The 14636-nt window shown below is 38.4% G+C and overlaps 1 protein-coding gene across 3 annotated transcripts in view; it reads left to right on the top strand.

The window, feature by feature from the left end:
- The window catches only part of st7 (suppression of tumorigenicity 7), a 41365-nt gene that overhangs the window by 4977 nt on the left and 21752 nt on the right, over positions 1-14636 (top strand). For 2 of the 3 annotated variants that reach the window (XM_088340419.1, XM_088340420.1), the window contains exon 2: positions 10102-10137. The exons of the other annotated variant lie outside the window; for it this stretch is intronic. In XM_088340419.1, coding sequence (XP_088196545.1) covers positions 10116-10137 — 22 coding nt within the window. In that variant the 5' untranslated portion in view covers positions 10102-10115. The remainder of the gene's footprint in view (positions 1-10101; positions 10138-14636) is intronic. 3 annotated transcript variants of the gene reach the window in all.

Raw genomic sequence — 14636 nt, 5'->3', positions numbered from 1 at the left:
TATGTCAGCTCCCTTTAGGTGAGGCTCATGTAATGTAAACAAAATGCTTATTTCTCGCCCATGAGTATTAAAAAAAAAGCATGCTTGTATGATAGTCCTTGTACTAAGCTTGTTATTTAGATCAATATATATATATATATATATATATATATATATATATGTATGTATATATACCGTGGAACCTTGGTTCTCGACCATAATCCGTTCCAGAACCCTGTTCTAAAACCGATTTGTTCGATCACTGAAATCATTTTTCCCATTAAAAATAATGTAAATCGTTTTAATCCGTTCCAACACCCTGAATATTTACCTTGAATGTTTAACGTAGACATAAAGCTAACCCAGGCTAATCGTACGTTCGCGTTATTGTAATCTTCAGTACGAAAGATTACGCTAACATGAACGTATAAAAATAAAAAAATCAGGTCGTATACAAGTCATTTAGCACCCAGGTCTCCACAATAAGTGGTGAGCAGTTCATTGGAAAGGGGGCTGCGTTCCAACACCCTGAATGTTGGGCTCCGTTCCAACACCCTGAATGTTTACCTTGAATGTTTAACGTAAACTAAAGCTAACCCAGGCTAATCGTACGTTCGCGTTATCGTAATCTTCCGTACGAAAGATTACGCTAACATGAACGTGTAAAAATAAAAGGATAAAGAATTATGAATAGGATTTCTTACCTTTGTGGTGGTCAGCAGAAGGCGCAGGTGGACGGTGGTGCTATTAATTCTTTCTTAAATGCAATAGTTTTACGCACTACTTTTCTTTTTTCACCTGAAGCAACTTTGCTGCTTGCACTGACTTTCTTCGGAGGCATATTTAGGGGCTAAAACACTCCGTACTCCTATATTAAAGGCAAAACGAAGCACGTCCGCACGCGATAACAGTTTGTCACGAAAAGAGCGATCTACACCCGTACACTATATATATATATATATTTTTTTTTTTTTTTTTTTTTTTTTATGAGTTTTGTATTTATCATTTGAGAGGGGCTAAATAATACACACTGTCCCTTCTTAAGAAAACATTTTGAACAAAGTTCGTTTTTATTGTAAAACTTATTTTTTTCTAAAGAATGAATGGCTCTTACATTTAAAATGTCATATATTTTTTATTGCGATGCATCTTTGAATTAATTAAAAAAAAATGCGTATTACAATACTGCCTTTTATTTGGCGTTGTCTTTTTTTATTTTGGCACTCTCGGGATTCTGTAGCTGATGTGATTAAAGTCTCGTCAAATTTTGATGTGGGACCCGCGACAGAACGTTTCCTTTCCCCTTATCTTGCCTATCGTGCTTCTTTTTAGTTGCTTGGCAACTGCTAGCATGAGATGTTAGCGTAGGCGAGGGGCTTTACAGCACGCATTGTTCCCGAGTCTTTTGAACTCATGTTCGCTTTTACACCGTGTGCCAGTGGAACTACTTGGCAAGGGAAGACATAATTAGCATTGCTAGTCATCTGTGCCGCCATGCTAATTGCGGTCTACAGATGATAGTATGGTATTAGCTGCTGTTAGCCACATTTAGTGTCAGAACTATTTTAATACAGTGTAGTACTTGTAAGGTTTTTGGGCTTTGAATGTTGGGGTTACATTAGTGCTGAACTGTTCTTGAGGCTTTCTGTTCCTCTATTAGTAAGCATGGTTGGGGAAAAATATCATGGCACGATTTTTCAAAATTCACGCCACTCGGCCCACACCCCTTGACTTTAGATCTCCGATGTCAATTTACATCATAGTGTTTTTTTATAAAGTAATGTGACTGGACACCTGCTCTGCGTTCTTCTGCATCTCATTCTGAAAAATCTGTGTTCTTCCGCCGAAGTGATGAATTGATTTCTCGCTCTCTCCCTCTCTCTTGCTCTCAGTCTGCAGTCAAAATACATCAACTGATTTAAAATACATACAAGGTTTCAATTTGTTGTCTCTTTCTCGCTTGCGCTCTCTCAGTCGGCAGGGCTTTGATCAAGGAGTGCCCCCCGCACGAAAAAAAAAAACAGTTTCAATTTGGTCTCTCTCTCTACTACCCGCTCTCTCTTGCTCTCTGATTCTCCGTCCGCAAGTCCGCTCTAAATAATGTAGCGGATTTTTAGGCCCAATCCCATTTCTCTCACTCGGCCCTGAGGACCCTCCAGTGAGGTCCCTCGAAGAGGAGTGCCCTCCGCGAGTGAAGTGCAAAGCGGAGATGGCTTGGACAAGACTTGCAAGGTTCCACCCCTGTCCAGGAGATGGCGGTAATATTAATTGGCTGTAGACCTCAGTGACGTATTGGTCTACGTCACATGTAAACAACTCGAGTCTCAACTTGTAGTGTGTCAGTTGGAGAGTTCGTGCAACGTTAAAAATGCCCGCTACTGCTGTGTTATTACCGATTGCCTGAAAGCTCATCATCTTTTCCGTGTCTCCAATAAACGGAGGAGAAAAGTGCTATACTGAAGACAGCTTCGGCGCTATGTAGTGCTGATTCATCTTTACAAGGTACGTACACTCATTAAAAAAATGACCCGTTCGGTCAAATACAGTAAAAGTTAACATACAATGCACGTTCACATAATACCTTATGTTTGTGTAGACATAAATGGCAATCTACTTATTAGTATCTTAATGCCATTTTATGACATATAGTAGGGGTCTTTAGTGTGTGACATGATGAAAAGTAAACAAACACAAGAACAGTCCACCTGACCCTTAAGCTGACATAATATCGTCACCAAACTTCCCTGTACGACCCAAAAACCTTGGTTCATAAGGAATTTAATTCAAAAGAGTTGTCATTGGATATAAAAAAGCTCATTTCAACATGTTTTCATGATGCTTACATCATCTATGCCCACATTTATGTCTAAATTGTCTGTTATCTATTGTGTTCCAGAGTGGCTGTCCCATAAGCGTGGACAGGTTGGACAGGAATGTTCCCATCCTGTGCTTATGGTTCGATGTGAAGTCAAAACTCATTCAGGACTTAAGGTTGAGCAAGAAGGTCATGTGGGCCCTGCAGGAGCTGCTAAAGAGGGAACAGGGCCATGGCTGGAGGGCCTATACTGGCTGGCCCACGGTCTGTCCTACCGTGTGGTGTCACGGGTCTTCAGGGTTCCCAGGTCCACGATACACAGAATTGTCCACAGTTAATATGGAATAAATTGCCCAAAAGCCATGTTTTAGGCTTTGGAAGTCAGACCCACATTTGCATTCCGTGCTTTTCTGCATTACTATTCAATAAACATCTTTATTTTGAGTAACACCTTGGTGGTTTATTTCATAATGATGTGAGATACTGTGTGTGAACTATGTGACTGTTGGACAGAAAACAACTACAAATCACTCCAGTTTAAATAATAGTTTACTTTCAGAAAAACAAAATCACATTGGGCCGAAATACATAATAGTAAATAAATAATATGTCACAAATTGTAACAAAAATATACCAATACTTCCATAAAGCTGGAAAACACAAACTGGAACTTCATTGAGTTCTTAATAAAATAAAATATTTTCCTTTTATAAAACAAAGGGAAACATTGCAGGGATGTCACTGTTCTGGAAATTTGTCCACGAGCTTCCCAAAAAGGACGGGAACCGCTCAGTTTTGGCCACAGTTTCCTCGAGCCTTTTCCTCACTCCGGCAGACTCCGCTTTCAAAAAGTCAAGGAGTGTATCGTGCTTCCTTTTTTTTCTGGGTGATTTGGGGTTTGGCGCCGGATTAGAAGATGCCAACGACGTGCCCGTCGGTGTGGATGGCGTGGTAGCTGTGATGGTGGCCAGCTCTTCCACGGGACGTTCTACATTGGCCTTTAGGTTGGGTGGAAAAAACAAGAATTACTTAATGCTTGTGTATTGCACAAAAACAACTGTGTATAGGATGCTCAACAAGTTGATGTGAGAAATTATAGGATGTGTTCTGGATAATTATTTGATAGTGAATAGATACACAAAATTGACATGTTATTCTTATGGCTGTAAGAGCCTTCTATTGGCCAGCATCACATATGCTTTAGAATTGTCTCCACATTTGGACAACATTTTGAAAAGGTAATTAGTTTACTTAATATGTGTTTACAGAGAAGGCAGTGGACTGTGTGATAGTAATTTGTTTCAACTGTATTTCCACGTGAAATTCGGAGACATTACTCATAATGCATGATGAAAACTAATGCATTCTGATCTCACATGAAATAATCATATTGTAAATAAAACACGACACCCGAAATTGTGTGCAGTAAACAAGCGCGTATGTCCAGAACGTTATTCTGACTATGCTCCTTTAGCGACTGGCCATGTACATGTAAAAGCACGACTCGTTTAAGATACAAACAGGGATGGGCTGAACCGTGATTTTCTGCAGTTATCCTACTTTAGAGTTTGTAGCGTGAAGATTATTTTTTGGCAGCTCCCTTGGTAGATTTGTGCACTTCGTAAAGTAGCGATTTTGCAATGTTCATGTTTTAACGCGAAAATACGATTTTCTATTGCATTTACGTCCAACTAAGATATCTCAATACATTTTGTTGCAAATACATGCGTGGTTGTGGAAAACTACTTACATTTGTGCGGTTCCTTTCCGGGCATGTTTGTTGATATTGAGAATTCGCAAAGCCTTCTGGGTAGTCACTTCGCCGCCAAGTGAGGTAGGGAGCCCCCTCGGTCTTGAAGTGGTTACGACATGGTTTGAGGTCACTTCTGCCTCGGACTTGAGAGTATCGGGACACACTCCATTTTCACGTGAACGCGCAAACCGAGTGACTAGGGCACATAGCGAGTGAAAGTGCGAAGAATGGGACTCGGCCTTACTTTCCGCTGGTGGTTCTGGTCCCCATTAACCGCGAAAACCGAGGGATCTCTGTAGTGTCTTTTTTTAAATTGTGTAATAGCAATTTTTAGTCTGTAATGGTCTGCGGTGTGTGCAGCTCTTTGAGACCTCTTGTGATTAAGGGCTATACAAATAAACATGACTTGACTTGAACAGGCATCAAGGCAGAGACACTTGTATTAGCAGCTAGCAATCCCATCCACAATGCTCGGATTGTAGTTAACGTTTGTGAAACCATCATTGGCCTCTAAATTAAAGAACTGATGAAGTGATGCCTAGGGTGGTCCTTAATGGGGGTCGAAATTTTTTTTTTTGAAATATTGGGCTCTGACCCCCCGCATATGTTCTTATATCGATAAAAACACACTGTGTGCAATTTTGAACAATTTGGATAATATTTAGAGGTAGCTCAACGACTTTGAAATTTCCCAAAATGGTAAAATTTTGGCAATTTTCGAGAAAAAACGGAAATCTTAACCCTATGTGTACGGCGTTTTAGAACATCTAATTTCAGTCCATTGCGTATAATTGTAACACAAGAAAAGTTACAAGTAACTTTGTACACTAGGTCTGATATAATGTGCGAAAAATCCTTATTTTTCATACCAAAATTTCAGAGGCCTTGAGCGACCTCTAAATATCCTTTGATTTTGATGAAACTTTGCCTAATTACGTTTTGTATATATTGGAACATATTCAAGGGGTCAGAGCATGAAATTTTAAAAGTCGAAAAATAAGGACCACCCTAGTGATGCCAGGTGGTTAAATGTGTGTACTTTTTAAACGGTTTATTACAATAACACTGCCATTTGTAATACATTTTCTTGATTAAACATTAGGTATTGATGCAAACACTTAGCTTGAGCATTTGTGTCCACAATGCTAGGACTGTAGTTAGCTTCTATGACACTAATAATGGCTGCTAATGTAATACATATCTATTGCTAAAGTTATCCTAACTGCTGAAGCTATTTTTTACTACAGGTAGCAGTTGTGTTAGCTAGACTTATCAAATACGTCACACTGGGTATTTGTATATTGTATTCTTTTTGCTTTATTATTGTATTGTTCTCAGCTCAGGGATGCCGCTGGAAATGTGAATTTCCCTCCGGGGATGAATAAAGTATCTATCTATCATTTACTGCTGAAGTGATATTAGCATTGAAAGTCAGTCCAGATAGCTATTAGAGCAATGTTTCCTGTTATTGGAGGTTGTGATGGTATTAGCTAAATTAATTAGCTTAACTGCTAAAGTGATGCTAGCAGCAAAGTGAAGCTAACAATCAAAGCGATGCTATTTAATAATGCAGGTAGCAAATTCTGTTAGTTAAGCTATGCGCAAAATCCAGGCCAGGAACTGTCAAGATAGAAGACAGTCTAACAATCTTTCATTTTTTTAGAAATCACGATATTTTTCTAAGTACTTAACAATTTAAAAGCATTATATCTGCCAACTTTATTAACAGTGAGGTTTAATACCACTTTTAGTACAAATACTCCGTGGTAGGCCACTCGCACGACTGTAGATAGACATACAATTAAAAGATATTCACATATCTTCAGTACTTTCCGATAACAACATCAATTTACGATCAATAATTTTGATTAATATCCCAGTGTAGCATATTTCCCTTAAAATTATAAAAAAATCAACTATATTTTTCCGGTTGCTCATTACAGACTTTGAGTGTAGAATGTTGAATAGAACGAGTATCGAACTGAGCAGTTCCTTTAGGTTTCTATTACGGAATAATACGGGAACAAAGTCGTTTGATTCACAAGTGCGCCATCAAATGGCTGAATTTAACTTTTCTACTAGGAGGGCAGGCTATAACAAAAATCAAACCATAGACTTAGTGGAAAAGTCCCTACTTCACACCAGCCCTTTTTTTAGACTGGTTTTGGAAAGTACTGAAACAACCCAATGCCTTACCCTAAATGCAAACTAAAAACAATAGTTGAAGCAATGTAGAGACTGAATATCAACTGAATGAACGGCTACATTAAGAAGTCAAACTATTGTATCGACAAGTAAATAATTAAACCAAAATATTTGAATAATCAATGAGTGTATTTATTACGACTTATTAAGTGAAGGAGTTATGAATGACTGAAATAATAGTTTTATAAATGAACTAATTGAATCATGACTGTATATATATATATATATATATATATATATATATATATATATATATATATATATATATATATATATATATGTGTGTATATAGGGCAGCACGGCGGCGCAATGGTTAGCGCGTGTGTGGCACAGTTCTAAGGTCTTGGAAACCTCCTGTGTGGGTTCAAATTCAGCTACCGGACTTACTGTGCGGAGTTTGTATGTTCTCCCCGTGCTTGCGTGGGTTTCTTCTAGGCACTCTGGTTTCCTCCCACATTCTAAAGACATGCATTTCAGGTGAATTGGCCGGTCCAAATTGTCCTTAGGTGTGAATGAGCGAGCGAGTTCTCTGTCCCTGTGTGCCCTGCGATTGGCTGGCAACCAGTTCAGGGTGTCCCCTGCCCACTGCCCAAAGGTAGTTGGGATGGGCTCCAGCACCCCCGCGACCCTACTGAGGATAAGCGGTGCAGCTGATGAGATGATATATATATATATATATATATATATGCAGTGACACGTATCAATCTTACAACAGTGTTAGTTCTTCCTTTAGTCTCGTATTTTATGGAGACAAACATAGGGCGGATACCAGTATCATTAACCGTCATAAGTATTGATTCTTCAATTGATTCCTGTTGTTGGTACTAGACCACACCAACTTTCTGTGTGTTTTTAAATTCCAAGTTACTGATTGGAAAAGGACTACACCCAAAGGCTTTGTCGTTTTCGGAAATAGCACGGAATTTGGTATACCTGTCTCCTTATTTTAGCTTAAGGAGTGAAAAGTATTGAGTAAAAGTTCCCAAAGTGGTTTAAGTGTTTCCATTCATGTTTGTTTAGAGTTCTCTGAAAATATATCTGAACAAACAAATGCTACACTGATTGCTAGCTGAGCCACAGGGGGCCACAAGCTCAGAAACGTGCATGCCTCCTCTTTAGGGAGGGAACCTCTGGTGTAATTAACATCAGCCCCAGCGGCGTTTCTTTTTTTCCTTTTTTTTTTTTTGCAGAGCGAAATGAAGAGTGACAATCATTTGCACATTCATTTAAAAGGGGACGATTTTTATATTATAATAACTTGTGTCTATTAGGATCGGGTTTTGGTGGTCATTCAGGCTCAAAGCTTAGAATTTGGTAGTCTAGAAATGGTCTCAAGTAGCCATGTCTAAATATTTTTAAAGCTCAGAAATTACCCTATATGTCATTGCTTTGCGTGAAGGGCTTCCAGTTTGTATTTCTAAAACTAATAATATTATTCTTACGTTGTTATTGTCACTATTACGTTATTACCACTTTGCAATTCTTTTAATTAGATTTAAAATGGACTCAACCATCTAAAGCATCTACCTTGTGTGAAGGGACAGTGTGTATTTGACCAATCGATATTGAGTAGTGCTACCGTAAAAGAGTGCTAAATGACACAAGTAATAATATTTCTTCATTTATTTGCCCAGCCTTCAGCAAGGTTTTTGGGTACCCCGTAGCAGCGAGAAAGTGGACAATTCTGTCAGCTTTTGTCAGGTTCAATTATGCAAAATAAAAACAAATTTCTTAACCTACGGGTATTTTAAGAAATTGACAATTTACGTGACAGTTGATGTGGTTTTGCTTTTTTTTTTTTTTTTAAAGAATATATATTTTTTTTAATATACAAGCTTTTTTGCCCCAAATAATACACATTTTCCTTTTAGAGTATAGGATGATTTACATATGTAAATTATGGCTAATTTAAAAAAATAATTCTGGAAGAATTTATCATGTATTTAAAGCGGGGTTGGGCATACTTTTCGAGGCGTAGGCCACATTGGGTAAAAAATAAATCAGCTGAGGGGCTGGGCTACGAGGAAAAATATGGATTGAATCGAATTCAATACCTTATCCAACTTTTTCTCATGTATTTGTGAATAAATAGACATGCATACATCTACATTTATATGTTACATTTCATCTAATATTTTTTGTAAATAGAACATTTTATCAAATTGGTTTTTAAACATTTTGATCCAAAGTTAGTATCAGTTCCCTGTTTTTAAGCACTAAATTTGCATTGAAAAACTCTTGGGGCCAGCTCAAAATTGGTTTTCTTGTATGAAAGTTGATATAATATGATTAAAAAAAGCATTTCCGAGCCTGGTAACAAGTAATGGCTGAAATGTGATAGGTTAAATGACTAAGTATGAAAGCACACGTCTGGAAGTAGCACAACCATAGAAAAAGCAATGAAAGGAAGCTGAGAGACCGTTTGGAATTATTCAATAAGTGTTGATGGACAAAATATGATTGTCATCACATGATTCAGATAATTATAGGCCAGAAGAGAAGGCCTTGCAGGCTCAGACGGTCCACCACTGCTACTTACAGTCCATGGGCTTTTCAGGTGTTGTTATGGGGCAACCTAGGGCTCACAGGGACCACGTCTGTGGCCCCATGTTTACCGTTTTGTTGGCTATTTAGCGAAAGAAATGAATGAGCTAGATAGAGAAGAAAATCTGCCAAATAGTTTCCTTTTTTATGCAACACAAAGAACATATTTTAAAATAGAGTGAATTTGTCAAAAAATTACTTTTGTAAAGCAAGATCCAAGAATCAAGACAATTATCTATTATAAAAACCATTGTCAATTATTCGATTAATTTCCAATTGATCAATTTGTTTCTCTTGTGCAAAGATTCCCCAGGGATTCCATATCCAATTGTCCGCTACCCTCCTCAATCTTCATCTGTCTTTCCGTTTGCCCTTCACGCTTTCTTGTCTGGTCTCGCTCGGTCCGTCCTCGCCGTGACGTCACGCGCGTGTCGCGCGTCTATTGTCTGGGCGAAACATCGGCGTCTGTCCCGGCTTTTTCTTCCTACCCCCTTCCCACCCGCCATCTCTTTCCTCCAGACGGGGGGCAATGACAGCACAAAAGCCAAGCGATAGAGCGGGAGAGAGCCGCTAACTGGATCTGATCGAGCCTGAGGAGTGTCAGCGTTGAAGCTCCACCGGGCCTCTTTTGTACTTTTTTTTTCTTTTTCGGGAGGGGAGCGCCCGGGACGTTTTACGCGTCTGGCGGGCGGCTGCATTGTGTTTCTTTGATGACCCCTGCTGTGTAGCTGCCTGCTCACAACCTCCTCCTCTTTCTGTCACCCCCACCCCCTCCTCTCCTCCTCATCCTTTCTCTCCATCACAGCTCCCGTTCCAGCCATGTTCGGCACTGAATCGTCACGTAAGTAAGCGCCGCCGCCGTCACCGCCGTGCTCGTGCCTTTCGTTTGTTTCCAGTCAACAAAGGGTAGGAGGGGGTTGGAGATGAAGCTTTGCCATGCATCCATCTGCTGTGCATCTCCTCTTGCTTTTCCTGTTGTTGATAGAAATGTGGCATCTACCATTTTAGCAGCACAAGCTAGCCGGTGGTCCCGCCGGGATTTGCCTCACATTCTCCAACTTGCCGTCTTGCCGTCGGTGCGCGTAGTAGGATTTGCTCCCAAAAAAAATCAATGTTTTTAGTTTTTATAATTGACTTTGTCGCCTGTGTAAATCAGGCAATTCCCACTTCTGCATTTCTACCACCTTTTGTGTTTTATGGCTCTTCCATTTTGACATTACAAGGCAGGAGATTTTATCGCACACCCTGTTTTTACTGGACATCTCCAGAATATTAAAAAAACAACAACATGTGCTTGTTTAAAACCGAAGTGGCAAACGTTTACCTAAGTAGAAGTCTAATGCGATCTTTGTAGTGGTTTATACACACAACAAATACATACTTTGGCTTGAAAATAAAGCAGCTATAGACTAAAGTACTAGGCTCAAGTAAAGATTTGTTGTTGTTGACGTTTTTAAAAGCAGTCGATTTTTTTGGGGGGTAGTTTAACACTTAAAGGGGTAGTGTTGGTGAGTATGACAATGTAACCACAATCATAAAAAAACACTGGGCACATAACACTTTAAATTTCAGATTATTTACAGCATAGAAAGTTATTAAACTTTAAAACTAATTTTTTTTGTATTCACTCAACTATTAATATGCCTAATGTACATTAGACCCCCGGTATATGACTTAAATCTGTTCTCAGGAAGGGATCACAAAGTGAAATTGCCATATAGCAGGGGATAGAAACCTACGGAAACTAAATCCCAAACCCCTGGTACTACTGATGAAAACACAAAATTTGCCTTCCATTCTCCCACTTGCCATCTTGCTAAATGTGCGCCCAGTGGAATTTGGCCAAAAATGTGATTTAAAGCCCTTGCAATGTTTTTGATCTTTAGAATTTATTTTCTGCGTAAATTAAAAAAAATCTTGCATTCCTAGGAACCACTTTTTGGGTTTTATGGCTCTTCCAAATACCAATGCATACATGCCAATCTTTTGATATTAAAATTTGGTGGAGTTTATCGCACTTTTTTTTTTACTCGCCAACATCACAACAACAACAACATGTGCTTCTTCAAAACTGGAAGTGGCAAACATTTACCAAAAAGGAAGTCTAACGCAATCGTTGGAGCATTTTATTTACGCACAAAGACTTCACTTCAAAAAAAGAAGCTAAAATACTGGTCTCTAGTCAAGATTTTTTGTTGTTGTTTAAATTTGTTTAAATTTATCGTTTTGAAATAAATTTTTAATGCATAAAGCGCTAGTGTTGGTGAGTAAGGAAATGTGACCAAAATAAAAGCAAATTAAAGAATGGCAATCAAGCGGAGGGCACCAATATTTTTTTAAATTTCTGATTCTTGGATATATTGGACATTTTAGGTTTGTTGTGTAAGTCTATTAAACCTTTTTTTACCTAACTAACAATGTGACAAAAGGACACTACACCCCCGGTATATGACATTAATCTATTCTGTGGTGGAATCACAAAGTAAAATTGCCATATAGCAGGGGGAAGAAACCTATGGTTATTAGCACCGAACGAACCAGTACTCTAGACAGACACATGAAAATAACTAAATGGTAAAAAACAAGTTCTACTTATGTGTTTTATATGTACATATTATTAAATAATGTCATAATTGAACATACCTGTAAAGAAATATTTTGTATACCCCTCGTGTGAAGTGTTTTGACCTGGTACATTGATGTTAGTGGGTGGATGCAGAGGGGACAGGAGACGCTAGATTAAAACAAAATGTATTTTAAAACTTCCACTTCCAAGGATTGTAATGCCCTTAAAATATTTTCTCGCTGTAGTCGGCTCTTTATTTTTGATGATAGTCCTGACTGTCAATTGATTACGGCCATATTCTTTCGCGGGGATAAAATTTGTGTGCATTCTTCATATTTGTTGATAATTGCAAGCTTCGTCCCCATGTTTATCATGTTTTTGCTTCTCCAGCATCACTGCAGGCCTTGCGACCAATAGGGAATAAGTACAGTATAAAAAAAAAATACAATATTGTATCGCCGGCGTGCAAAGTCTTTGCGAGCAACACAAGATTCTGAACTGAGTGAAATGACAAAAAGGCATTGTGGGAGGTTCAGCCAATATCAAATCAGCATTTCTATAATGCTGTGACACAAACAAATTAGCAAACCAGCATTTTATATGACATTGATCAAATACAGACCGGCATCCAGGAGATGTAACTCGTCACACGCACTAACACCCCGAAGTTTGAATTTTATTTGCTTTTGGTGACTCAAAATGATTTATAGTTGATCTCGTATAGTGGGGAAAATAACGTAACGAGGGTTATTTTACACTATAAAATGAAAATGTTGTAAGGTGGGGGTCGCCGTGTACTTAGGGTCAACTGGACTTCATCAAGAAGTCTAAAATTTCTGATTATTGTTTTTTGTGGGACGGGATCAAAATGTATTTTATCGCTATTGTCCGACCATTTAAAGTTAAAAATGCTCATCTGGAATCTTGCCTGAATTTCCTGAATAGTGTGTCAAAATTCTACCTTTTTTTTTTTTTGTGAAATTCTCACGACTACACTGGACTGTACTGTAGTGTGTTTTTCTGTACTTAAAGCTTGGTTATAATGTATTGTTTCAATATACTCAATTGAGATTCATAAAGCAGTGGCCATACTCGCGGGTGTCACCAGTGCTAAATGAACCTAGTTAGCAGTTTAGTTTGCTTGGTCACTGCTAACAATTTTGCAGCCTGAAAGGCATTAGCAAACTCTGCATTCCTACGAAAGCAGTTTTATTGAGTTGTTGCCTTTACAACAATGTGAAAACTGTTGTTGTTGGATTTCATATTGATTTTTTTTTATTGTTATCATGTGAGAAAAAAAAACGTTTATTCAAAATGAGTTATTCTCAGGAAAGTCATTCTCCCGAAAAGAATTTTGGAGGTACACGAAGTGAAAGTGCCGTTTAGCAGTGGATTGAAACCTATTGTAAATACACTTCAATCGGTTATGGCCTGCTGTAACTTATCAAGGGTAGCGATTAGTGTGCCCTCTTCAAATTCCTTGATAATTGCAGACATTGTTTCCATGATCATCATGTTTTTTTTTTCTCCTCTTGGCATCACTGCAACAAATGTCAAATTTATTTATATAGCCCTTAATAACAAAATGTCTCAAAGGACTGCACAGGCCACAATTACAACATCCCCTGATTTGAAACCACCATGCCTGCATGGAAAAACTCAAAACCTCAACATGAGAGAAGATAAGAGGCCTCACAAGTGGTAATCCCCTTTCCAGGATGACCAGGCTGTAATGTATTTTGCATTAGGTAATAATACACAAAACCTATTGAACGGCAATGAAAAGAAACATAGGTAATATGTAAAATTGTCCAAAAAGTCCATGACAGCAATGACAAAGCTTCTTATCTCTGTCAAGTCAAGTCAGGTTTATTTGTGACGCCCTTAATCACAAGGAGTCTCAAAGAGCTGCACAGACCACAGATAATTGCAAACCACAGACTATTATTACACCATTCTTTGATCTAAAACTTACATGAGGGCAAGGAAAAACTCAAAAACCTCAAGATGAGGAAAATGACGACACCTTGAGAAGGGACTGCACATGAGGTAATCCTCCTTCCAGGATGACCAGGCTGCAACGGATGTTGCAATAACAATACACAGATATTGTCAACATGAATTATAGGTCATTCATAAGCTATAGAATAGAAGTGTTTTTTAAACCTAGATTTAAACAGTCCCTCTGAATCTCGGGGTAGAGCATTCCAAAATACCGGGACCCGTCTGCTAGCTGGTTCATGTAGATGTTGACACATGGACCCATAGAGGATAAATACAGTACAAAAATACAGTACTGTATCGCCAACTCTCTTAATATTTACGAAGAAAACAAGATTTTTACCTGAATGTAGTGATAAACAGGCATTTTGGGAGGTAGTTCAGCCAATAGCATAATAGCGTTTTCATGATGCCGTGATAAACCAATAGCTGACCAGCATTTAAAATGATGTCCACCAATAGCAGGCATCTTGTAAAAGTTACATATTATATGCACAAACAACACACAGTTTGAATTGTATTAGTTTGTGAGCACGCAACATAATTTGTTCTTAATTCACAGTGAGAAAAATATCAGGATCAGGTGCCCAAAAACATCGTATTCCACAAAATTAAGTGAAAACGTAGGAAAGCTGGGATGCCGCATACTGTGGCCTACTGTAATGTTTTGTTAGCTAATGTTGCAAATATGAATTACACGTATATTTGAAAACAGACATTCCTTTAAGACACAATTGCATGTGGACCTGTTTTTCTTTATTCCCGATCAGTTT

Source organism: Urocampus carinirostris, chromosome 7 (assembly GCF_059441175.1).
Source record: "Urocampus carinirostris isolate Australia breed hairy pipefish chromosome 7, RoL_Ucar_1.0, whole genome shotgun sequence".
Lineage (NCBI taxonomy): Eukaryota > Metazoa > Chordata > Actinopteri > Syngnathiformes > Syngnathidae > Urocampus > Urocampus carinirostris.
Note: the sequence above shows the minus strand (reverse complement) of the source record. Positions and strands in the feature narration are given on the sequence as shown.